Source organism: Sciurus vulgaris (assembly GCF_902686455.1).
Source record: "Sciurus vulgaris genome assembly, chromosome: 14".
Classification (NCBI taxonomy): Eukaryota; Metazoa; Chordata; class Mammalia; order Rodentia; family Sciuridae; genus Sciurus; species Sciurus vulgaris.
The window spans coordinates 67,179,347-67,205,939 of NC_136475.1; the positions used below are offsets into that span (position 1 = coordinate 67,179,347).

Consider the following 26,593-nt stretch of genomic DNA (forward strand, 5'->3'; position numbering starts at 1 on the left):
GGATGTGGGGAAAAAGGTACACTCATACATTGCTGGTGGGGTTGCAAATTAGTGCAGCCACTCTGGAAAGCAGTATGGAGATTCCTCAGAAAGCTTGGAATGGAACCACCATTTGACCCAGCTATCCCACTCCTTGGCCTATACCCAAAGGACTTAAAATCAGCATACTACAGAGATACAGCCACATCAATGGTCATAGCTGCTCAATTCACAGTAGTCAGATTTTGGAACCAACCTAGATGCCCTTCAGTTGATGAATGGATAAAGAAACTATGGCATATATATACAATGGAATATTACTCCGCCATGAAGAATGATAAAATTATGGCATTTGCAGGCAAATGGATGAAATTGGAGGATATCATGCTAAGTGAGATAAGCCAATCTCAAAAAACTAAAGGACGAATGATCTCGCTGATAAGCGGATGAGGACATATGGGGGGGGTAGTAGGGGTTAGCGTTAGGGTTAGGGTTAGGTTTAGGGTTAGGGATAAAGAGGGTGGTAAGAATGGAGGAAGGAAGGACTGTATAGAGGGAAAAGAGGGGTGGGAGGGGTGGGGGGAAGGGAAAAAAACAGAATGAATCAAACAAGATTGCCCTATGTAAATTTATGATTTTTAATTTAAAAAAAGGCCAAATTAAAAAATATATATATATAGTTGTAGTTGAACACAAAACTTTATTTTTATGTGATGCTGAGGCTCAAACCCAGGTCCTCATGTGCGCTAGGCGAGTGCTTTATGACTGAGGCACAGCCCCAACCTCTGCTTGACCTTTAAGCATAAACTGTTGCCTGTGTTTTTCAGTTTTGTTTCTAAGGAAATAAAACAATTTACTGGTCTTTTGTATGAATTATAATCCTAATTTGACGGATTTAATGTTGAGAATTTATTAATGTTAAATTTGAGGTGATGGTAGAATAGGTGTAAATATTTAGCATGTATTTAGAAGCATGGGTCTTAAAAATCAGGAAATTAGGAATAGGGATAAATATGGAGTCATCCATGTAAGGTATTTGTTCAAAATGTGGAAATAAATGGGATTACTTGGGGAAAAGAATAGAAGGGAGTAGATAGATGAGAGTTCACATTTGAGGGGTGAAGGAACATATGGAATTCTACAAGAAAATTTTAAAGGAAGCAAAGAAATCAGAGAACTAGAATAGATCGTGCCATTAATATTAAGAAAAGAGGGGCTGGGGAGATAGCTCAGTCGATAGAGTGCTTGCCTTGCAAGCACAAGGCCCTGGGTTCGATCCCCAGCACCGCCAAAAAAAAAAAAAAATAGAGTTTCAGAAAAGAAAGGAACCTGACTGAGCACCAGATAGAAATAACCCTAAATGTGGTGTTAGTCTTCACAGCTAGATGAAGATACAGGTTATCTGAGAAGACTGTATAAGTCTTTGGGGGCACACAATTCAACATATAATTGTAAAACTTCTGTCTGTCAGGCACAGTGGCACACGCCTGTTATCCCATCTGCTCAAAAGACTGAGGCAGGAGGATCCAGAGTTTGAGGAAGGACTGGGCATGTAGCTCAGCTGTAGTGTACCTCTGGTTTAAATTCTCAGTATTGTAAGAAACTTTTGTCAAGATCCGTTTTGGGTTTTTTTTGTTGTTTTTTTGTTTGTTTGTTTGTTTTTTTTTTGAAAGGGTAATTCAGTCATGCTAAGTTCACAAGATTTAGTACCTGTCCACATTAGTCAGAATGTGATGTCATGGTGAATGGGAAGGACTGAACTCAGAATCTCAAACACCAGGCTCTCCATTATTTTAACTGTATAATAACCATTCAGTCATCTGATAGGGTAGAGAGATCTATTATCAGATAAATTATAATCAGGTTGGTAGTTGCTATATTGAATATAGTTAAAAGTGGGCAAATGAGTTAAGCCTTTTTGGGCTCAGTTTCTTCACCTGTAAAAATGTTTTTAAAAATAGTTTAAAACTTCATACTCTATATAGTACCCCCTTGTGCAATTCTGAATTATTAGATTGCTACTTGCCTCTAAAATATTTGCCTTGAAAAATACAAGTGCATATGTATATATGTGTATATATGTACATATTTTTAACATGTTTTTAAAAATTCATTATATAGTACACTGCTTATAACTATTTCCCCTTACACCATGGTTGTTATCCCCTAGCTAACGGGATACAGTAGGGCAGACCATCCTCTGCTCTTGACCAGTGTGTATTGTGTACTTTCTTCCAGTAAGTCCTTTACCACCCTCTGAAAGAGTTGAACATGTCTTAAAACATGTATTATTTATCTCAGGGACTGCTTTTTCTTGCCATTTATTTATTTCAGCTCATAGTGAGTGATAAAGAGAAGGCAGCTTTTGTGCTGGCTATTAAAATGCAAGCTTTATAGAAGCCTGAGGTGCCTCTAAAGAAGTGGTTGTGGAAATAAAAAGAAGGTGAAGATCTTTAGGCCATCAGTCATCCTACGTGTAATGGACAAAGTCACAAATTGTCAAAGTGTACATTTTGTGTCTGTTGACAGAGACACAGATATTAATCAAATGTGTACTATGTGTGTCCTGTGTAGTGTTAGGTGCTGGAGGTAAATTAGTAGACATTACATATATCTCCTCTTGGATTTTTCATTTAGTAGGAAAGATTGAGTTAAATAAGGGGCAGATACCCAAAGGAGGCTAATTTTGCCCAAGCAGAATGTTGAATAAATGCTGTAACTGGTTCCTGACAAAAAACATATCACAAACTGCAGCTTTAATTGCCACCTCAGCCTCTCATGCCATTACTGTATCTCATTACAACTGTGGTATAAGAAAAAATACTGAAATTATACAGTTAGGCAGCAGGATTTCCAAAGCATGTTATTAGCATGTATGGTAGGTGTGGCTTGAGGGGAACAAAGGTTAAGAATTCCTGACTTTGGGTCAGTAATATCCAGCCTGTCTTTGTAGGTTAGTTCACATTTTTTTAAAAAATTATTCTTTTGTTTGTTTTAATTAGGTAAATCAAATCTGCATCTTAATTACTTTCCTTTTTGTTTAATAGGTCCAGGGGCAAGTTCATCCAACTCTTGAATCTAATGATGATGCTCTCCAGTATGTTGAAGAATTAATTTTGCAATTATTAAATATGCTATGCCAAGCTCAGCCCCGAAGTGTTTCAGATGTAGAGGTATGACAAAATTTGCTTCATATTTACTTTAGATGTATCTAATGTATGTATTTTTTGTAATATCATGAAGGGAAAAAGAATTTGCTCTTCAATTCCATAAAATGTACATTTGATATATATGAAAATCAAGACTGGATGCCTTTAAACTTTGTGTTGGGAATATGATAGCTTTTATATATTTTGGCTGTGAGACTATTTCATATTTTACTTTTAAACTAAAACGATTGTGTGATGCCAGAATGATGTACATAACTTAAAGAGTAGTGTTTCTTTTGTTTGGGTAAAGCTAGCTAGCTAGCATTTCAAAAACATTTCCATTAACCTCAGTAAACTCAGAGACTTGGTAACACTAAAATATCTGAGCAAGAGTACTAGAGTAGATTGGAAACAGAGTTGTATGAATTTAAGAATTCATTGGTAACATAGTTACAAAGCAGGACGTGCCCACTGGGGTGGTGACTGTACTAGAGGGGAAAGTCCCCCAGATGAATTGTTCAAAGAATTAAGAGTCCATGCCAAGGGTGTGGTGGTGCACACCTGTAATCCCAGCAGTTTGGGAAGCTGAAATAGGAGTTGAAAGCCAGCCTCAGCAACAGTGAAGTGCTAAGCAACTCAGTGAGACCCTGGATGTGGCTCAGTGATTGAGTGCCCCTGAGTTTATTCCCCAGTAAAAGAAAAAACAAAAACAAAAACAAACAAACAAAAAACCAGTTCAGAAGAGTATTTTATGTGATATTAATGTAGACAATAAAGCTGCACAGGATGCTGGCAGGACTTACATGAGAGTGGAAATGATGTTTCAGAAGCAGCTTATGGAATCCTTCAATGCCACTTGTGGGCCATGGGCAGTAGGCAGTTCCTGCTCTAGAAGTCCTAGGGGATCCAGATTTCAGTTAAGACAAAGTATCAAGGAACACTGAATTACAAATGTTGTGGATGTCGAAAAGATTATGTACTGTGGAGTAGTAATTCATTTTAATTTCCTAAGCAGTTCAGGGTAGGTTTTTTACATTAAATTTTATACCTTTTTTCATTGAAATTAAATTATGAATATCTTTTATTTATAATTATCTTTGGATAACTGTTTACATTGGGGCTTCACAAACTGGATCTTAAATAGAATGAGTTTCCTGACTCTGCTTCTCATAACAATTCCAATTGCTCGTTTGGATCCTAGTCAGGTTCCCCCACAGTGATTATAAAATGCAGCGTGCAGCCCAATATCTGATATATTAGAATGGAGATACAGATCTCATTGTGTTTATTATTCTGATGTTGGTACATTCCAGGAACTTGCTAGTCTGCTGACATTGTATCTATGCTTATCAATTTTATCCTTTTAATTAATATAGAGCCTAATACATTATTTGCCAATATTAAAGGAGATCTCCATGAATTTTCAGAAATACCTATAAGTCTCTCAGTCTTCCATTTGTATGGATTTAATCAATATGTAGACTCAAAATTGAATAAAGGATATTTCATAGCTTTTTAATATTCTTAAGATACTGAGACATCAAAGATATTTATTCTGGTTGGGGTTGTGGCCTAGTGGCAGAGCATTTGCCTAGCATGTGTGAGGCACTGGGTTCGATTCCCAGCACCACATATAAATAAATTTTCAAAAATAAAGGTCAATCAACAACTAAAATAATAATAATAATAATAAAAGATATTTATCCTTTTCCTTCCTTTGAAATACTTCACCTGAGTCTTTAAAGTGAAGGTAGCCATATGGAATTCCAGTGAGTTGGCTTTAGAACTAGGGATGGATTTTTTTTTTTTTTTAAGTATGTGTAACAGTATAACAGTAATAGAAATACCAATCAGTTATATACTGAGCTTGACAATTTCAAAGTACTATCATAAATTTTTGTCCTTACAATAACCCTGGGGCAATTTACTGTTCTTATACTATGTATGGGAAAACTGACCCTCAGAAGAGAATAGATAAAAATGATTGCTTGTTTTTTCAAAAAATTAATAGTATAATGTATAGTACTCTTCTTCCTGAACCAGCCTTGGAATGGTATTTAGATAAGAATAAAGACTGTGGAGATGAGACAGAGAAATCAGTATAATACTGTCTTAGTATGTTGAGGCTGCTGTAGCAATATACTTTATACTGGGTAATTTATAAACAGCATTTTTAATTTTTTTAAATAGCATAAGTTCATTACTTATAGTTTTGGAGGTTGAGAAGTTCAAAATCAAGGCACTGGCAGATAGAATCTTGTTTTCTACTTCTCTGTCCTCACATAGCTGAAGGGGGTGCGGTGTTTCCTCAAGTCTCTTTTACAAGGGATTAATTCCATTCATGAAGACAGAGCCCTCATGACCAAGTCACCTTATAAAGTCCCCTCCTTTTAATACCAACACAGTGGGGATTAGGATTTCAACATGAATTTGTTAGGGATAAGACATTCAGGCCATAGCAAATGGTGTCTTAGATTCTTTTATTAAGTAATAATTTTCCATTTTCCTTATTCATTAGGATTGAGTATTTTTAAATATAGAGCTTTCTTATGAAAGTAATAAGGTCCCTGAACTTAGCAAACTCTTCAAATATATTTAAGGTGACTCTCCCCATCCCCCAACATGTTAAATCTGTTTAGAATTGCAAGTTGGAGTACAACTTCTGTTTTTTTCCTACTGTTTTTCTACCTCCACTGTACACCAGCTTGCTTGTTTTTGACTCCAGGTCATGACCCATTAATACATTAATAAGTCATAAAATCACTTCAGTGCATTGCCCAAGCAACATTTTAAAAAATAGATAAGACCAGTGTGCTTTATATAAAGGGGCAGAGCTTGTTTATGAAACTTTGTTTCAGGTGAGTAAATGTGTAACACATAAGGGTATTTTGTAAAATGTATTAAGAATTTATTTCTTACACCGAATTGAGTTTTAAAAAAATGTTAGAAAGCCACAAGGTCACTCACCATTATTATATTTGTACCATAGATATAGCTGGGTGGTTAACCATGAGTTAAACCTTTCAATGTAAACATTTCAGTAGAAACCCATGGTGCTCTGGGAATGTAGCTCAGTGGTAGAGTCCTTGCCTACCTTGGGTTCAATACCCAATAACAAAAAAGGAAACAAAAACAAAAAAACATGGCCTTGTCATTTTGGGATTAACAAGTCCATAGAATTAAGTTGGACAAAGGAAATAGTTTTTGTTTGGGATGTTCCTTTCCTACCCCATTCTGTCCTTTTTCATCTGCCCTTCTCCTCCAGAATTTTGAACCTTCGTATGGCTTTCATATAAGGGTAGCATCCTGACAAGTAGGTTTTCAACTAGGTAGTTGAAAATTTTGTTAACTCCTTTTTTAACTACAATTATTTCTTTCAACACATTTCTTATTCCATTGATTAGAATATAAATGATCATTTTACAATTTAGCAAATGACTTAGCCTTGAACAAAGATTTGCTGGGCTGGGATTCTGGCTCAGTGGTAGAATGCTTGCCTAGCACATGTGAGGCACTGGGTTCGAACCTCAGTATCACGTACATACGTACATACATAAAAGTTATTAAAAAAAAAAAAAAAAAGATTTTCTCATGTCCTATCATCCTCCCTTCCTCACTCCCCAAACTATCACATGACAATTCTTCTTTTATCTTCCATTTACAAGCAACTCATAAGACTTTTTTTCAGGTTTATAATCAAAGTTGTTATGTCATTTCATCCAGCATTTTTCACACACTACATTTGAGCACTAGGAATTAAAATATTAAAAGTTGTGTAATAGTGACCTCTACTGGTTATACTCGTGGTATCCTGCAAGTGTATTTTAAAAACTTGATACGATGAAAGTACTTTCTGTTTAAAGTGAAGTGAATCACATTGTCTGTTAAGGTAAGGGAATTCAGCCATTATATAGTAACTTGAGTTCTTTCACTTTCAGTGAAAATTGTAACTGAATAATTGCTGGAAATTAAATTGAAGTTTGTTTGTTTGTTTTACCAGGGATTGAACCCAGGGGCACTTAAACACTGAGCCATCCCCAGCCCTTTTTGTTTTTTATTTTGAGACAGGGCCTCACTTAGTTGCCGAGGCTGGCTTTGAACTTGGGATCCTTCTGCCTCAGTCTCCTAAGCCGCTGGGATTACAAGGCTTAAATTGAAGTATTTTGGTAAAAATCAATAACCTGTGGAGGACCTTACTTTAAAGATAAACTGCCGTGTATTAAAATTGTTGATACCAATGTAAACCATTGATTTTTGTGATTTTTAAATAGTTTGGAATTAAGTACTTTTACATGATGGATAAAGAAAAAAATTTTTAGAGGCTTCAATTGCAAGATGCTACATGAGCTTTCTACTGGTATTGAAAGTAAGGACAAGTAAATGAGAATTGGATTTATATATTTGCTTTTTGAGCTTAAGTCTTGTTCCTGAAATTTTGTAAGTTATGTTTAAAGCAGCTTCTACTCATTCTGGTTATTTATCACAATAAAGTTGGAATTCAGAATATGATTATCCTCCTTAGATAATAGAATGTTCAGTTTTTTAGTCAACTGAGAAATTAATACATTAATAATTATAGTTTTTCCTTAGCTTAAGTATGTTTGTAGTATACATTACACAACATGTGGGAAGTTCTTTGGTATTCTTTGATTTTTAAAGTAAATTTTAAGTGAATATTACTATTTGGTTTATTTGCTGCTTAGTTGTTATTTTCCTATTTTCTAAGGAACGTGTCCAAAAAAGTTTCCCTCATCCAATCGATAAGTGGGCAATAGCTGATGCTCAATCGGCTATTGAAAAGAGGAAGCGAAGAAACCCTTTATCTCTCCCAGTAGAAAAAATTCATCCTTTATTAAAGGTAAAACTAAAACACTGCCTTCTTGCCTTTGAAAATCAAATAAAACCCATCATTTTCAAACACTAAGAATGTTTAACTGAAGAGTAAAATTCTCTTAAGTCTTCCAGGGATTCATGTGATGGGGGGGAGAGGATGCTATGATAAGTCTAAATTGAGCAATAAAATTTAAGGTAGTTTCATACTAAGAGTAATAATCAAGCAAATTGAAGGGACTAAGAAAAGTTATTGTGGATTTTGTTTATTCCAGGTGTTATTAGAACTGCAAAGAGAATTTTTAAAATTCCTCCTTTCTTGTTGGTTAGAGCTAAGTGTTCATATAAATCATTTAGACATTAATATTTTGTGCAGGAAATTTTGTGAGACTTTAATAAGATGGTATATAACCTTTGAACAACAACAACAACAAAATCCCTGAATATCGCTTAAACTAGCCAGTCCAACTTTCCATTTAAATCAGTTAAATCTCTCCAGAACTAATGGAAAGAATGACTACTAGAAACCCTAATAATTCTTTCTGTTCTCTTTAATACAATGAACAAACTATTGATTAACTCACAACAAAAAGTTGTAGGAATTAAAACCTTAATACTTTTAAATATCAATAATTTTGCATACACCGTAATGCAGGCAAAATGCTAATGCTTACATATATTGTTTGTGAGTTTTATTACTCAAGAAAGTTATTGTCATTATTTCCATTTGTAATGAAGTAGCAGAAACAAGCATCTGACTATCTGGTTTAAATTCAAAAGACTCAAAGTGATAGTGTTAGATCTTAATCTTATACATAAATTTAAGGCTTACCACTTTGATTTTTTTTAAACTTTTTTTTTTTTTAGTTGTTAATGGACCTTTATTTTATTTACTTATTTATATGCAGTGCTGAGAATTGAACCTAGTGCCTTACACATGTTAGGCAAGTGCTCTACCACTGAGCCACAACCCCAGCCCTTTATTGATGTTTAAGACTGTCAAAAGGTTATATTGTGCCTTTGGTGATTGAATAGAAATATCTGCCTTTATCTTACTGACTGATTTGAGGAAATGTGCAAGTCATGGAAAATTACTAAATTATTAATAATTGCCTATTTCTTTGTAATTCCTTTTTCAAGTTTTCTTGACCATACATTGACTTAGAGTCAGAAAGAATCAACAAATTGAGAAATGTATATATTGTTAATCATCCTAGATTTTGAGGTTTTTTTTTTTTTTTTTTTGCGGTGCTGGGGATCAAACCCAGGGCTTTGTGCTTGCAAGGCAAGCATTCTACTGACTGAGCTATCTCCCCAGCCCGATTTTGAGTTTTGTAATCTAATTGTTGGTATTATTCCAAGTTACTGGTAAATCTTTATCATGATGAATTGAAAGTTTTTATATATCCCAAAAGGGTAAATGCAGCCTGCTCCCAACTTATAGTAGACTTATTTCAGTTTTTCTCCCCCTTAATTGGATTGTTTGGAATTTGTTCTCCTAGGAGAACAAAAGACCCATGAAAGACCATACTCTCTTTGAAGTCTAATAATAGAACTATTTAATGTGCTCTTAATAACTAACATTGTTCAGTAGGACACAGCACACATTTTTTTTTTTTTTTTCATAGGAACAGCCAGGGATACCAGAAATGTGCCACAAGGGTTTGGGGGAGCCCAGGTTCCTTAGGAAAGGATAGAGGTATATGATTTAATAGGTATTTCTAGATGCCAGTAATGTATTTACTCTTTTTTTTTTTTTTTTTTTTTTTTTTTTTTGCAGTGCTGGGGATTGAACCCAGGGCCTTGTGCTTGCGAGGCAGGCCCTCTACCAATTGAGCTATATTCCCAACCCTGTATTTACTCTTGTATAAAAGAGAAAACTTATTTGTTGTTGTTGTAGTTACTTGCAGATATTCTTACTTGGGTAATGAAGAGCAATTGCTCTCCTATACCAAACTTGAACTTCCCTTCCTAGGTTAGGGATTATCTATTTAATACTGTATACTCAAAAGTATTTGACATGACCAGGGATAATTTTGCCTGGCCTTTTCTTAGTTAACATTTTTCAGTAGCAATACATATATTATTCATAATTGGACCCCTTAAATTATAAAATTGAACATTGATAATCATAGACCTCAAAGTTAAGGCAAATTACATGTTTTTAAATTTTAACCAGTGTGTTGAATATTTAGTATATGGTGTTTAAACATGTTTTCTTTTGATTTTACAGGAGGTCCTAGGTTATAAAATTGACCATCAGGTTTCTGTTTACATAGTAGCAGTATTAGAATACATTTCTGCAGACATTTTAAAGCTGGTGGGGAATTATGTAAGAAACATACGACATTATGAAATTACAAAACAAGATATTAAAGTGGCAATGTGTGCTGATAAGGTAGGAAACTGAACTTCTATGTGTTTTATTCTTAAAATTGTGTACTGTGTTTTGGGGGATAGTTCCAGTAATCTACTAGCAAGTATTCAGGATATCACTTACTAGAAATATATTAGATATATAATATTAAGATGTTGTTAAACATGTAGCAATTTTCTTATGTATTGCTGCAATACTGTTTATTACAGTAATAATATCTTAATAGTGAATTTCTTAAAATCTCATTTGAATTTGAAGATTTAGAAAGCTGTGGATTTACTTGAAAACAGTTTTTAAAAATGTGAAAGTGTTGAAAGTACTAAAAGTTTTATTTGAACACTTAGTTTTCCTTAGATACCACTTGTGCAGTGTTTCAATAATATTAAGAACAAACATTTCTTAAAAGTTGAGCATACATGTGGTTTATCTCATCTGGTCATTCTGATACTCCTCTGATGTAGGTAATCTTATCTGTATGACACTGTAGAAGTTCACAAGAAGGGGAAAGATGAGTTCCAGAAAGACCAACAATGGTAGACTTCTTGGAGAAAACAAGGCTTGTTTTGATCTATCCCCAGCAAATGTAGGAAAATAGGCCAGTGGAAGACTATAAAATTATTCAAATATGAGAGATTGAGGCCATGGAATAACGTGAGAACAGCAAGGGTGTAGAGCAAAGGATACCAAATCAGAGAAATTCAAAGTAGAATTTGGGAACAGAATAGAAGTGATAGGTTAACATGAGAGACAGACAGATACTAGTGTTGATAAAGAGCTTGAAAGAGGCATGTGTGATATCAGATGTAGAATTCTGTTTCAGAGGAGTTGTGAGGGGTGGTAGCAATATATTCATAAAGAGGCAGTTGTATAGTAGTTTTTTTTTTTAATCATTAAAGAACTTTATTAACAGAACCTTTTAGGGCATTTACTTTCAAATTTGACTGTAGATTGACATTTATGCTTTTATATATCTCTATACAGGTATTGATGGATATGTTTCATCAAGATGTAGAAGATATAAATATATTATCTTTAACTGATGAAGAGCCTTCCACCTCAGGAGAACAAACTTACTATGATTTGGTAAAAGCATTTATGGCAGAAATTCGACAATATATAAGGGAATTAAATCTAATTATTAAAGTTTTTAGAGAGCCCTTTGTCTCCAATTCCAAATTGTTTTCAGCTAATGTAAGTATATCATGTGTATATATATATGACCACTTCAAATTTGAATTTGTCTAATTCACACTAATTTGCCAGTCTTTTGAAGTTGTTGGACTTAATTCATGATCACAAATAAAGTGATACAAGTTTTAAGAGACCACACATAAGAAATTAAAAGAAAATATAAAGAGGACTGATTATATAAGTGAAAATGAATTCACAGAATCTTCCATACACACCAAACAATAAAGCCTCTTTTCTGGATAGAAGATATTTTTGCTTTATTTGGCCAATTTGAGTCATTTAATCAGTACTTCATTGGCACCAAAACAGAGATGAAAATTTAAAATTAAATTGCAATACAATGTGGTAGTAACTGTGATAGAAGTGTGACAGCAGTATTATTGAGAGCATAAAGGAGGAGGGAACCAGTAACACTGACACTCAGATAATTACAGGTGTTATAAAAGTAATCAAACTAACCTAATTGGGACCAAAGAAATGCTGGTTGAGAGCAGGGGAGGTTGTCTAAGGGCATTACATAGTAGTAATTCCTGAAGCTCCTCAGTCATAGGTAACTGATGGAGAAACAGTGCTTACTATAGAAACTGTGAGTGGGGCTCAAGTTATGGCAATAAGTAAACATTAAAAAATAAAGAAATAGGGGTTGGTGATGTAGCTTAGTGATAGAGTACTTGCCTAGCATATGTGAGGTCCTGGGTTTAATCCTGAGCAACACACACAATAATAATAAGTAAATAAAGGAGTAGATTATAGGGGTGGTTGTGCAAATCTGTAGATGTACCAAAAAAACCAGAATTACTCACTTTAGATGGATGAATTGCATGGTATATAAATTATCTTTCAATAAAGTTACTTTTAAAAATGAGTAAAGGTGTTGGATACAGTAGCACACACCTGTAATTCTAGCTACTCAGGAGGCTGAGGCAGGAAGATTGCAAGTTCAAAGTCAGCCTCAACAACTTAGTGAGCTCCTGTTTCAAAATAAAAAGGGCTGGCTCGGGATATAGTTCAATGGAGTGCCCTTGGGTTCAGTCCCTAGTATTGTAAATAAATAATTTTAAAAATAAGAGTGAAGGAAAGGCAAAGATGTTTCAGGACACAAACATTAAGAACCAGAAATGGTCTATATTAGTAATCATCTGAGAAGTGCAAATTAAAACCACAACAAGCTACTACTATACACTCATTAGAAGAACTTAAAAAAAAAAAAAAAAAAAGACTAACAATAGCAGATACTAAAAAAGATGTGGCGCACCTATTTGTGGTAACTTTAAGTTCTCATATTGTGAGATGTAAACTAGTATAAACATTTTGGGAAATGGTTCGACAGTTTTGTATAATAATAAGCATAAACTAACCATACTATCCAGTGATTCTGTCCCTGGGTTTTCATACAGAAGAAATGAAAACATGTTCATGTAATACTCATGAATGTGCCTAGCAGTTTTGTTTTTACCCCAAACTGGAAACAACCCAAGTGTCCATCAAAGTTGGTGAATATGCAAATTGTGACGTGTCCATGCAGTGGAATGCTACTCAACAGGGAATAGGTGGAACAAAGAAACTAGACATAAAGGACTAGATATGATTCCATTTATTTCATATTCTAGAAAAGGTATTTTTCTAGTGGTGGAAAGCACGTTACAGGTCCCCTGGGAGTGAGGGGAGTGAGGATTGATGGGAATGAGGCATACAGAAACTTCTTAAAGCAATGAAGGTATCTTGAATAAGATAGTGGTTACATGAATGGAAAAAATGAATTTCACCAAAAAGTGCATTAAAAATAGGCGTATCTTACTGTGAACAAATCATATCTCAAAGTTGATTTGACAAAATATAGTCACTGATAAAAATAATCAAAAAATAGTAACCAGTGGATTTTAGTTTAACAGTACAGAATTGATTCCACATTGCATTTAACCTTTAGGAAACTACCATTCATTAAACTTTGGTGTAGTGCCATAAAAGGATATTCACTTTATTTGTTAGGAAAGTCTAGAATAGGCAAATTCATAGAGACAGAAGGTAGAATAGAGATTGACAAGAGCTGGGAGAAGAGCAGAATGGAGAATAACTTAATGGGTTTAGGGTGTCTCTCTGAGGTGATGAAATGTTCTAGGATTTGATAGTGTGATTATACAACTCTGTAAATACACTGAAAACTATCAGTATAGTAAGTATATAAGGGTAAATTTTGTGGTATATGAGTTACATCTCAAAAAAATTATAAAGAATCTTTACAAAAGAATACCTATAGTTATTTAAGTAGGTTATTAAAATAGTCCCCCTTTTCCTATTATGTATCTGTACAGCTAGATTTTCTTCATGTATTTCAACCAAAATAATGTATCCCAACATACTGAATGGCAAGAAATGATAGGAAAATCCTGTTGTCTTTTATTAAACTACTTGTTAGATTTACAAAAATGTAAAGTGATACCATTTTCTACTAAATATTTCCTTTTGTTCTTTAAGAAAAACAGTTTTCACAAAAATGTTATTTGTGTTATATAGTGAATTCATTGTTAAAAGTGAATTAAATGTTTAAACATTCTTGGTTCTAACTTCTAATATGGTAAATATCAATAGATGCAAACAAAAGTCCATAAAAGTGTGGTAATTTATAAGAGTGTGAAGGAGTTCTAAGACAAATAGTTTGAGAACCATTATCCAAGAGAAATGTATTTACAACCTGTAAATTGCAAAACAAATGATTAACATTTTTATGAGTCATTAGTATTTGTCAGTATGTTTCCCATGTTAAATTTCGTGATTATAAAATGACTTACAAGCTCAAAATTTATCTATTATTATACAACCTAACTGAATTAATATATTTCTCTCTTCCCCAATAGGATGTAGAAAATATATTTAGCCGTATAGTAGATATACATGAACTTAGTGTAAAGTTACTGGGCCATATAGAAGACACTGTAGAAATGACAGATGAAGGCAGTCCCCATCCCTTAGTAGGAAGCTGCTTTGAAGACTTGGCAGAGGTAAGTATTTCAATTATATATATGTTTTTTAAAAAGTATGTATGCCTACTTTTGCATTAAAATTGGAAGTTTTAATTCTATGTCTAACTAAACTCCTAGATAGTAACTGCTGACTACTACCTGTTATTGCCCCTTCCTGTTGGTGCCATTGTCAACTTTGTTTCTGTTATCTTAACAAACATAGAAAAAGTAGTCTCCCATTATAGAAAAGCAGATTCCACAAAGGAGAGGTCCTACAACTGACATCTAGTGGCCTATTATGAAATCTTTCAAAGCAAAAAAAGTCAATGAAGAACTTGGATCTGGGGTTATATGACTTATGTTGCACTCCAAGTTCTGCTGTTTAGTAGTTGTTTGACTGTGGGCAAGTTATTTTGCTTCTCTAAACTTCTATATATTTGTAAAGTAAGCATGATGATAATAATAGAACTTGAAAATTTTGAGGAAATTGGGTAAGAACACAGTCAGCTACTCAAGGTGTAGTAACTACATGATTACCTTTTAAGAGCAGTGATGAAACTAGGGTCCAGGGTCTAGATGATTCAGAAATGAGGGGGCAGAAAATCTGCTAGCCTTTTCCTTGACTATTTCAAATGCTAAAATATATGAGTTCTCACAAATTAGCATTGATAATCCTCTGGGTTTTCTAGCTCTTGCTCTGTTCTCACTCTAAAATCTATTCTTTTTTATCATAACAGTGTTGAGCTTGTTGGGGGAAAACTTAAAAAGAGATACGATAATACTTAATGGATAGATAAAAGAATTCAGAAACTAGAAAAAAACACTACTGCTACTTATATTCAACATTCAATTAGCAGTGCCTACCAATGCAAGAAATAGACAAGACAAAGTTGTCCTATTTGTAGTCACTATAATTGTCTATAGAACAAATCCAAAAAATTTATATATTATTAGAACTAGTATGAAAGTTCAATGTAGTGCCTAGAGAAGAGATCAGCATATAATAAATGGTAGCACCACTGTGCTCAGTTATAACCCGTTGACTATATAACATTAATGGCAGAAAGCTTCATTTACAAAATGATCTAAGGTACTCAGTAATAAACCTAACTAAACATATGTAGGCCCTTTGTTTAAAAAACAAAACAAAACAAAACACAAAATAATTAGCTTCAAAAGGAATATCTGAATAAATGGAAATACATGTCATGTGTATGAATGGAAACACTCAATATTGTAATGATGCTAGTTGTCTCTCAAATAAGCTATAAATCCAGTAAGCTGATCCTAAAATTTGTGTGTAAGAATGAAAAAACAAAAAGAGCAATTTGGAGGAACAAGTTGAGGGACTTGTCCTATCACACATTGATATTTGTTACAAAGCCATAGTAAATAAAAGTGTAGTATGGGTGCTGATAGTGGAACAACAGAATAGAGTGTCCTGGCCCCCCCCACAAAAAAATTATACACACTTTATGTGAAAGAGATAACATTAATCAATAGGGAAAGAACAAACAAAAAATAGATGCTGTATCAAAATTGGTTATCCTTAAGGAAAAAAAATTCATTCTGTATCTTGTATCATTCTCAAAAAAGTTCTCAACAGATTAGAAATCCCCATGTTTGGAGAATTGGAAGTATCAATACTGTTAAAATGTCCATGCAACCCAAAGCAATCTATAGATCAGTGCAATCCCTATCAAAATGGTAATGACATTCTTCACAAACCTAGAAGAAAGCGTATTAAGATTTGTATGGAACCACAAAAAACTCCAAATAGTCAAAGTAATCTTGAACAGAAAGAACAAAGCAGGAGGCATTATACTACCTGATTTCAAAACACATGCTACAGGGGGCTGGGGATGCAGCTCAGTGGTAGAGCACTTGAGTAGCATGTGCAAAGCCCTGGGTTCAATCCCTAGCACTGGGGCCAGTGGTAGGGAACCCTCCAAAGCTATAGTAATCAAAACAGCATGAAACAGACCAATGACACAGAATAGAGAGCCTAGAAATAAACTCACATGTCTATAACTAATTGATCTTCAACAAAGGTGCTAAGATAATACATGATCTTCAACAAAGGTGCATAGACTATAGAGTCTTTTCAATAAATAGCGCCAGGAAAATTGGTTGTCCATATGCAGAAGAATGAAACTAGACCCCTAACTCTTAACATATACAAAATTGAACTAAAGATGGATTAAAGACTTACTTATAAGACCTGAAACTATTAAAGTGCCAGAAAGAAATACAGAGAACAACTTCAGGACATTGAAACGGGCAAGGATTTTTTGAATAAGACCTCAAAAGCACAGAAAACAAAAGCAAAAATAGGCAAATGGGAGAAAATATTTGTAACTATACATCTGATATAGAGTTAATATCCAAAATACATAAGGAACTCAAACAACACCCACCCCCACCCCCCAAAAAAAGGTTAAAAAAAAAAAAACTGATTTAAAATTTGATACTCGACAAACAAATAGGCTTTTTTCAAAAGAAGACACATGAATGTCCAACAGGTCATATGAAAAAATGTTCAACATGACTATCATGGAAATGCAAATCAAAACCACAAAGAGATATCACCTCATTCCAGTTAGAATGGCTGCCACCAAAAGGACAAATATAACAAGTGCTGGGAGAATGTAGAAAAAAGGGAATCCTTATACACTGTTGGTGGGATGTATATTCGTCGTCTTCATTAGGGTGAAAAAAATATGGAGAGGTTCCTCCAAAAATTGAAAATAGAACTGTATGATCCAGCAATTCCACTTCTGGACAAATATTCAAAGGAAATAAAATCAGCATGTTGAAGGACATGTCCTGCACTACGATGTTTATTGAAGTGCTATTTGGTAGTGCCAAATGTTGGCAATGAAGCGGCCAGTTGGCAAGTCACTACTGAGAGGGTATAAGTTGATACCACTATTTGGAAAGCAACTTCTCTCTTCTAGTTTATATGCTTTCAAAATATGCAAATGTGCATAACAAGACATATATGAAGTATTTATACAGACTTATTTATAATTGTGAAAAATGGGAGATTATTTGAGTCACCTTTAATAGAAAATAGATTAAGGTGATGTAATCATAAAGTAGAATATTATACAAAGTTTTAAAATTAATTAGGAACTACATGAGTCAGAATGGATAAATCCTGATAATAACTTTGAATATAAAAACCAACTTGCTGAAGAATATACATATTATGTGTGTGAAGTTTGGAAAGCATGCAAAATAATTCATTGCTTTTGTTCTTGATACATGTGTAATTGTGATATAAAAACCTACATGAGAATGATAAAATTCAAGTCCAGGATAGTGATTACTTGTGGGGATCAGCAGAGAAGGATATAGACTTGTGAAAGGGAGCTTATGGGGTCTACAAATTTATCTCTAATAATCAATCTATATGATGAGAATTTGGATTTCCAGTAAATTGTCCATTTTTTTTTTCTCTCTTGAGCTTAGCTATTTTAGAACAATCCTGGCTACAATTTGTTCAGAGCTTATTGTGTGCCAGACAGTATATAAGATACCTCATTTAATTCTTAAAACAACACTGTGAAGTTGGTATTATCCACATCTTTCAATGAGGAAACATTCTTACAGTTAAGTACTTTATTGAAGAATACACAGCTAGTAAGTAGTCAGAATTGGAACCTAGGTCTTTATGACTATAAAGCCTAGGCAAAATTTTAAACCACTACACTATATAAAGTCCTTTTATTTATAAAGTTACCATAAACATTTTGTAATACAACCATCGGGGCTTTATTGAGAGGGGAGGAAGGCAAACTATCTACTGTATACCATAATTTCTAGCAGTTCAAAGAGACCAAAGATCTAATCAGATCTTCATTTGTTGTTCCTATCCACTCTATTCATCTCTAACTCCTTCCTGTTATTATTGACACCTTATTAAACATTTCTGTAAACTATACAATGAATGAAGTTTCTGGTATTATTACAGAAATGTTTAGTTGAAGGAGTTAAAATTAAGAAGTGAATTAGAGGGCTGGGGAGATAGCTCATCTGTAGAGTGCTTGCCTTGCTTGCACAAGGCCCTGGGTTCGATCCCCAGCACTGCAAAAAGAAAAAAAAAGTGAATTAGGATCCTACTCTAGGAATCCAGGATGACTTGGAACTTTATATGTCATATTGCATTTCACAAACCTTCTTGTACTTATTGTTATTACTATCTTTCCTTAAAAGCAATCTGAGCCAGATGAGGTTGTGCATGCCTATAATCCAGTGGCTTGGGAGGCTGAGGCAGGATGATTTCAAATTTCAAAGCCAGCCTCAGCAACTTAGCAAGGCCCAAACAACTCATGGAGATACTGACTCTGAATTTTATACATTTTTATACACACACACACAGGGGATGTGGCTCAGTGGTTAAGTGCCCCTGGGTTCAATCCCTGGTACAAAAAAAAAAAAAAAAAAAAAAAAAATCTGAAAAACAACATTAAGGGTGATTAATACATAAACATTGCTTTTTCTACCATTCCCTCCTACCTCCTTCCACTACTACTGCACTGTTTTCCTCTTCCTCTTTCTATAATTATCCTTTGTGGAAATGAGCTCTTATGAGAATCTAGAGCACCATTTTCACAGTAGATTTATACCTGGAATAGTGGATAGGATGGAAGAGAGTGAAGGCCCTAATCCTCCTGCTAACATCAAGATACCTACTCTCTTTCTCCCCCAGAAAACATTGATACTCTTTTAGACCTCGCTGTTAGAATTTAGTTTATTCATGACTAGCAATATTAGTAATAATGGTAAATTTTTTTGGCAGTTTGGATTAAATGGTTTTATGAAAGCTATAACAGTGTATTTTAGGTAATAGAAACTGTTATCTCCAGTTTACAGAATATGAAAGTAAAAGTCCAACACAAAGAAAAACTATGAAAAAATAAGTTTTTGGTATCCGTAAACATTTATGCCTTACCTCCTTATTGGTACCTATATTCTTTGTTGTTCAAGTTAAGCTTTCTTTGCTGTCCAGAGAACTAAGTCCCACACTTTGCCGCTCTTATACTGTAAGGAATCCTTTAATGAGGTGTGTCACAATATGAGGGCTCTATTTGCTCATCAGAAAAAAACTGATTTACTCTCTTACTTGAAAATACTAGATTAATTCTATTAAAATTATAATTAATAGTCATAATTTTTATTTAGAAGTTTAAAAATATATATATCATATACTGGCATAGATATGCTCATAATTTAATCTTTTCTACTTATAGTGGCAGGTTATTTATGTTTTACCTTGGAAAAAAATTATTTATGTTTTAACTTCTTTATTTTCTAAGGAACTGGCATTTGATCCATACGAATCATATGCTCGAGATATCTTACGACCTGGTTTTCATGATCGTTTCCTTAGTCAGTTATCAAAGCCTGGGGCAGCACTTTATTTGCAGGTACAGTAATTTTTAAATCAAGATGTATGATGTCTGAAAAGTAAACTTAAAAAAAAAAAAAAAATTAAATCACTTTCTTTTCTAGTCAATAGGCGAAGGTTTCAAAGAAGCTGTTCAATATGTTTTACCCAGGCTACTTCTAGCCCCTGTTTACCACTGTCTACATTACTTTGAACTTCTGAAGGTAAGAAAACTCTAATTGGTATTTATAAACTATTCAAATGTGATGAAAAAGCCTCACATATGCTAGGCAAGCACCGTACACTGAGTTATGGTCCCCATCCGTGTAATGTACTTTTGTAAATTATTATGTGAGCACCTGTGTACATTGATGTGTACCCATTTTCTTTTTCCAGTTAAATAAATCTGCAAAAGAGTAGCATATTTTCTCCAATTTCTATAGTGAATTTAAAAGCAATTGTAAGGTATTTTTATCTTGTGTCCTTTTTGCTTCTGTGGCTGATTTTTTTAAAATAACCTTGGATTTATGCTTCCATTTGGTGACCTCAGCAGATTCAGGGACTCAGATAAAGGAATATTCTCAGTGAGAATAAGGCTGAAATAATGGAGATGGCTAATTCACCTAATTTTCTGAGCTCAAGTTTGTAACTGTCTCTCTAAACTGCTTGTCATTACTTTAGAAGCAGTGAATTTGTATAATAATTCCAGTAAAAAATCACCCTTTTGACCACCATTCAAAATATTAAGAAGCACTGACCAAAAGGAAAGGGTCTGTTTTCTTTTTTCTTTTCCTGTTATGCTCTAAAATTAAAGAAAAGGAAAACCTTAGTCTATATAAAGTATAATTCAGTAGTGTAGTCCAAAGTCATATTCTGTTTACTTTTAAGGACCTAACCCTCAAAAGACAAAGCAAGACATGCATTAATACTACTATTTCCTTAAATTGGGATATAGGCATTTGCTTTTCTGGGTTGGTAAGTTATCAGTTGTTTTCAACCTATCTTAACACTATCATCTGTGGACAGCCCCAACTGATAGGCACTTAGGAAAAGATTGATAGGCCAGGCAGGGTGGTACACGCCTTTAACCCCAGCTACTCAGGAGACTGAGGCAGGAGGATCACAAATCTGAAGCTAGTCTGGGTAACTTAGATATAGACTCTGTCTGAAAATTAAGCATTTTTAAAGGGAACTGGGGATGAAGCTTGCCCAGCATGTGGGAGGCCCTAGGTTCAATACCCATTACTGCAAAAGGGAAAGAAAAAGACAAGTCAGTCATTTTTATACCCTGTAGCATTTTTGTCCCCATTACTTGGTAAACTCTAAGAGAGCTCAGTTTTAAATTTCACGGAGTATTTATATTTGAAAAGTTTTTTTGGTCTCTTTGCCTTGTAGTAATTTGGACTTAATTCAGTTAGATTTCAATTAGGAATGTTTGAACTTGGAAAGAGTTAAGGGAGCAAAAGGGTAATATTTAATCACCAGGCACAATTATAAAGCTCTTAGTAATCTGTTCAAGATTGCAAACAGCTTACCATTTAAGATCTTTTGTAATAAAGGATGGTTATTTTAAGAGGGTAATCAAGGGGAAGCTTTTAGTATAAGTCTTTATAAAGAATTCATTATGAAAACCATAGTCATGATGAGACAGTTATAGTTTTATATATAGAATCCTTCTTTGTAATGGTTTCTCTGGTAGAGATATTTACCTGAGCCTGTAATGATGTTCTGAAAGATGCAAAGGCCATATGAAACCTCAAGGCAGTTATAATTTATAAATAAAAATGATGCTTTGATGAAGGCTCAGAAGGCTATAAAACTCAAATCATTTTTTTCGTTTGGTTGAACTCAAGGGCACTTAACCACTGAACCACATTCCCAGCCCCTTTTTATTTTTTATTTTGAGACAGGGTCTCCCAGGGTTGCTTAGGTCCTCACTAAATTGCCGAGGATGGCTTTGAACCTGTGATCCTCCTGCCTCCACCTCCCAAGTGGCTGGGATTACAGGCATGTACCACCATGCTGGCTGAAACCCCATCATTTTAATAAGAAATTACATGTTCCCCAAAAACAAGCAATTAATTGTAACTTGTGGCAATTTGCAAGATTTCTATTGATTTAGGGATATATATTCCTGATTCATATCAGTGCCTAAAGTTACATTGCAAAATTAACAGTATATAATGGGCAGGAAACTAATCCAGATGTTGATCATTTTTTAAAAATTTTTGGTACCAGGGATTGAACTAGTGGTGCTTAAATACAGCCACGTCTTCAGCCCAGTTTTTTTATTTTTTATTTTGAGATAGGGTCTCACTAAGTTGCTGAGGCTTTGAACTTGCCATCCTTCTGCCTCAGCCTCCTGAGCTGGTGGGATTACAGTTGTGTGCCACTGCACCTGGCTGTGATCATTCTTCTTTATGCTGAATTCTCTCAGTATTATTGTACTGCTTATACTTTAATTTGTATTTGTTGCTTAATTAAATATTTTCATTTAACAATATTTTCAAAGTGTATTCTCTAGGACGCTAGTCTTATGAGATACTCTAAAGGGGAGTTGTTCAGTGGTCAAATATTTGGGGACTACTGCATCCTCAGTTATGCTCCTAGAAATGTTCAGTGTATGTTAGAATACTAACATCTTTGTAAAATTACACAGTAAAGCAGCATTTCCCAAGTCAGTTACACCTTGCAGTCCCTTTAAAATGTGATACATTTATGGATGTTTCTTAGGAAAACTATCATGAGGATTCTTATTCCATCAAATGAACTGAAAGGCCTTTCAACTTGAAGATTTTTTTTTTCCAACTACATGATTCTTCCTGGTTCTGGTTTTTTTGTTTGTTGTTTTGTTTTTTTCCCCTTTTGGGAATTGCCATACTCCAGGTGTTAGTCTGAGCTTGGTAATTCTAGACTCAGCAATGATAGCACAAAATTGGGGCAACTGGAGGCAAGAAAAACCCTAAGATAGAAGTGACAGAAACTAACCACAGTTTATCTATAAGTGGAAAGCTTTAAACTTTTGAAAGCTTTAAACTATATTGAGGACTGATATTTCTTCTTGTGGTCTAGCTCAGTAGCTTAATAGCTGTGTGGCTTGAGTCAGGTCACTTCATCTTTTTGTGTCCTGCTTTTTTATGAAATGCTTATTTCACTGGGTAGGTCTGTCAACCACAGTAATATACATAAAAATACATCATATATGGTAAAGTATATAAATACTGAGTATTTTTATCACTAGTGCTATTTCTTCTTGTCCTGCAGATATGTTAAGCTTAACATTTTTCTTTCACCACATTTGCCCTACCTCATCTGCCCAAATCTATACTTTTTCCTGTATTTCCGATCTTTGTTGATCAGCTCAGGCCCCTTCATCAGAAGCCATCACCTCCTGGAATTCCCAGATTGGAACGGGCCATTGGTTCTCTGTCACCTGTAACAAAGTCTAAATTCTTTAGCTTTATTGCAGCTATCTCTCCAACTTCATCTCGAAGTATTTAATTCTACCCACCTTCTGCTTTAGCCATAAAGAATCACTTAGCAACTCTGGATATGCCAAATCTGTTCAGAGTTCCATTCATTTGTATGTCTTTTCCCCCTCGTTTATTTGTAATTTGTCTTCTTCTAACCTCCCTTTTTATTTAGGAGTTTGTTCTAGTGTTGGTTTCTCTCTCAAGTTTTCCTTGCTTCAGTAGGCTGATCCTTTCACTAAGCTTCCTACTCTCTTCACAACTCTTTGTAGAACTTGTTCCATGTTTGTTGTCTGCCTGGTATTAGACTATGTTCTATGAGGAATGAAACCAAGCTCTATTATCTTTGAATTCTCATGTCTAAGTACAGTGTCTAGTATTTATAAGTACTTGTTAAAAATGAATGCAAATATATGTTTTCCTTAGAATTCCTAAAAGTGTATTATATTTTAAAAGAAGTTTAACTGTAAAATTTCTATAATTACTTTTACTTGGGGTAGTAAACTTTACAAGTTCAAAAGATAAAGTCTCGTAATAAGACATCTGTTGTATATCATGGTGACTAAAGTTAATAACAATATATTGTATACTGTTGAAAATTGCTAGGAGAGGAAAGTAGACTTTAAGTATTCTCACCACAAATAGAAGTATATTTGGTAAAACATATGTTAATATCTTGCTTTTGGCCATCCTAAATGTATACACATATCAAAGCATCATATTGTACCTCATAAGTATATATAATTTTACTTATTAAAAAATAAGATAATTAGGGGCTGGGGATATAGCTCAGTTGGTAGAGTGCTTGCTTTGTAAGCACAAGGCCCTGGGTTCAATCCCCAGCACTGCAAAAAAAAAAAAAAAAAAAAAAAAGATAATTAGTATGATTTTAATGCTACTCAAACTGAAAAAAAAGAAAAACTCAGTGGTTGAAGTTAGCAGTCAAGACTTTGGACCCTTTGATTAGTTTGAAAAATTAAAGTTAATATTTTATGAAGCAAAAACTTCTTTTATGAATTTTTGAAAACTACATTGTATTTTGAAGGTTAGCAAATCAGTAGAATTTGGTTCAACAAAATTATTTTTTGTTTCTTTTATTTCCCCAAGATAAAAAACCATCTAGGATGACTTTGAACCATAGAGAATTACCCTATTCTTTTCTAATATGCTGGGTCCATGTAACCTAGGAAAAAGTTGGTTTTCTTTATTTTGAGAATCAGTTGAAATCTATATTGTTGTATGTGCATTAATGTCTTAGTTTCTTAAGGCTGCCATAGAAAAATATCACAGAATGACTTAAAAAGAATAAAAATTGGGGCTGGGGTTGTAGCTCAGTGGTGGAGCACTTTGTTTCACACTGGGTTCAGTCCTCAGCACAAAGAAAAATAAATAAAGATATTGTGTCCATCTACAACTAAATATATATATATATATATTTTAAAAATTGAGGGGGTGGTGGGAGAAGGAAAGATAGTGGAATGAGACAGACAACATTACATTATGCACATGTGTGATTACATGAATGGGGTGACTACATCATGCACAACCATAGAAATGAAAAGCTGTATCCCATTTGTGTACAGTGAATCAAAATGTAGTCAGTAAAAGAAAATTTAAAAAAAAATGAATACATAAATAAAATATTTTTTCACAGTCTGGAGGCTGTAAGTCTGAAATCAAGGTATGGGCAAGGCCCACTTCTAAAGGGGATGGGGAAAATCCCTGCTGCTTCTTCCTAGCTTCTGGTGAATCCCAGCAATCCAGTGTTCCTTGGCTTATAGCTAACCATCAATCTTTGCCTCCATCTTCATAACAAGTTCTTCACAACTGCACATTTTCTGTGTCAGCATCTAAATCTCCCTTTCCTGTTTTAAAGAACAGGTCAGTGGGTTTACTCCAGCATGACCTTATTGCACATTAATTCATCTGCAAAGATCCTATTTCTGAATAGTTTTTCAAAACCATTTCAGTTATATGGCTACTATAGTGAAAAGGTCTTTGGACTGAGAGTTAAGAATCTCGGGTTCTAATTTTGCCTGTCTATGTCATTAAGTAAATAGTGTCATTTTATATAAGGTCATGTTGAAGAAAATTAGTTTCTAGAAATAGAAGCACAAATTCATATATTTTTTTAAACAAAGGGAAGCCACCCTGTATTTGTTGATAAATTTAACTCATAATCTACATATATATATTTTTTTGTGGGGAGAGGCAGGGATTGAACACAGGGATGCTTAACCACTGAGCCACATCCCCAGCTCATTTTTATTTTTTACTTACAGGCTGGTTCTCACTAAATTGCTTAGGGACTCACTGAGTTGCTGAGGCTGGCTTTGAACCTGTGATCTTCCCTCCTCAGCCTCCTGAGCTAATGGGATTACAGATGTGTGCTGCCTGGCCCAGCTACAACAATTTATTTTATGTCTAAAACAATCTCAAGTTTTATTCTTCTCCTGAATATCATTATGAATATCTTTTTCCTTTGACAGCTCATTAAGTTTGATAACATTCATCTTCCAGGGTTTCCTGGGACATAGACTGTGCATATTGCATATGCATATTGTACATACAGTACACTTTTTTTTTTTTTGCAATGCTGGGGATTGAACCCCAGGGCCTTATGCTTGAGAGGCAAGCACTCTGTCAACTGAGCTACATCTCCAGCTCTTTTTTTTTTTTTTTTGGTGGTGCTGGGGATTGAATCCAGGGCCTTGTGCTTGCGAGGCAGGCACTCTACCAACTGAGCTATATCCCCAGCCCTCCCCCACATTTTTTATTGGCACATTATAGTTTATATTGTACCCAACCCTCTACTTATTTCTAAGGGACAAAAAAAAGTAGTTACTGCTTAAAGTGACTCCTTTCCTGTGAAAAGATAATATTTGTCATCTCTGTAGAGCATATTAGTTCATTGGGCTTTAGAATATGATTCCTCTGATGAGATTAAAGACAATCTCATGTATGGCGATATAATCTTAGAACTTGGTGATTTTCAAAAAGTGTTTAAATAAACTGCATTTATAAAATTAAATTGCTGCTTTTGTACAATGTTATTAAATAGGCACCCATGGAAAGCGTAGCATTGAATATCACTTTGGTAATGAGGATGCTGCATTGTTGAGTCTGATTTACATGCTAATTGTATTGCTTTGTTTCTGTAGCAACAGTAAGCTACCCCTTTGATGGTAGTTAGTTTGAATAATTCTGCATCAGTGCCCAGTTTAAATTAGCTGTGAAATAAAAGA

At 34.3% G+C, this 26,593-nt stretch overlaps 1 protein-coding gene across 3 annotated transcripts in view; it reads left to right on the forward strand.

The window, feature by feature from the left end:
- The window catches only part of SOS1 (SOS Ras/Rac guanine nucleotide exchange factor 1), a 121,904-nt gene that overhangs the window by 53,790 nt on the left and 41,521 nt on the right, over positions 1 to 26,593 (forward strand). For 2 of the 3 annotated variants that reach the window (XM_079109853.1, XM_079109854.1), the window contains exons 2-8: positions 3,027 to 3,152; positions 7,855 to 7,986; positions 10,192 to 10,356; positions 11,317 to 11,526; positions 14,382 to 14,525; positions 19,808 to 19,918; positions 20,004 to 20,102. In XM_079109853.1, coding sequence (XP_078965979.1) covers positions 3,027 to 3,152; positions 7,855 to 7,986; positions 10,192 to 10,356; positions 11,317 to 11,526; positions 14,382 to 14,525; positions 19,808 to 19,918; positions 20,004 to 20,102 — 987 coding nt within the window. The remainder of the gene's footprint in view (positions 1 to 3,026; positions 3,153 to 7,854; positions 7,987 to 10,191; positions 10,357 to 11,316; positions 11,527 to 14,381; positions 14,526 to 19,807; positions 19,919 to 20,003; positions 20,103 to 26,593) is intronic. The other variant, XM_079109855.1, reaches the window with a different exon arrangement.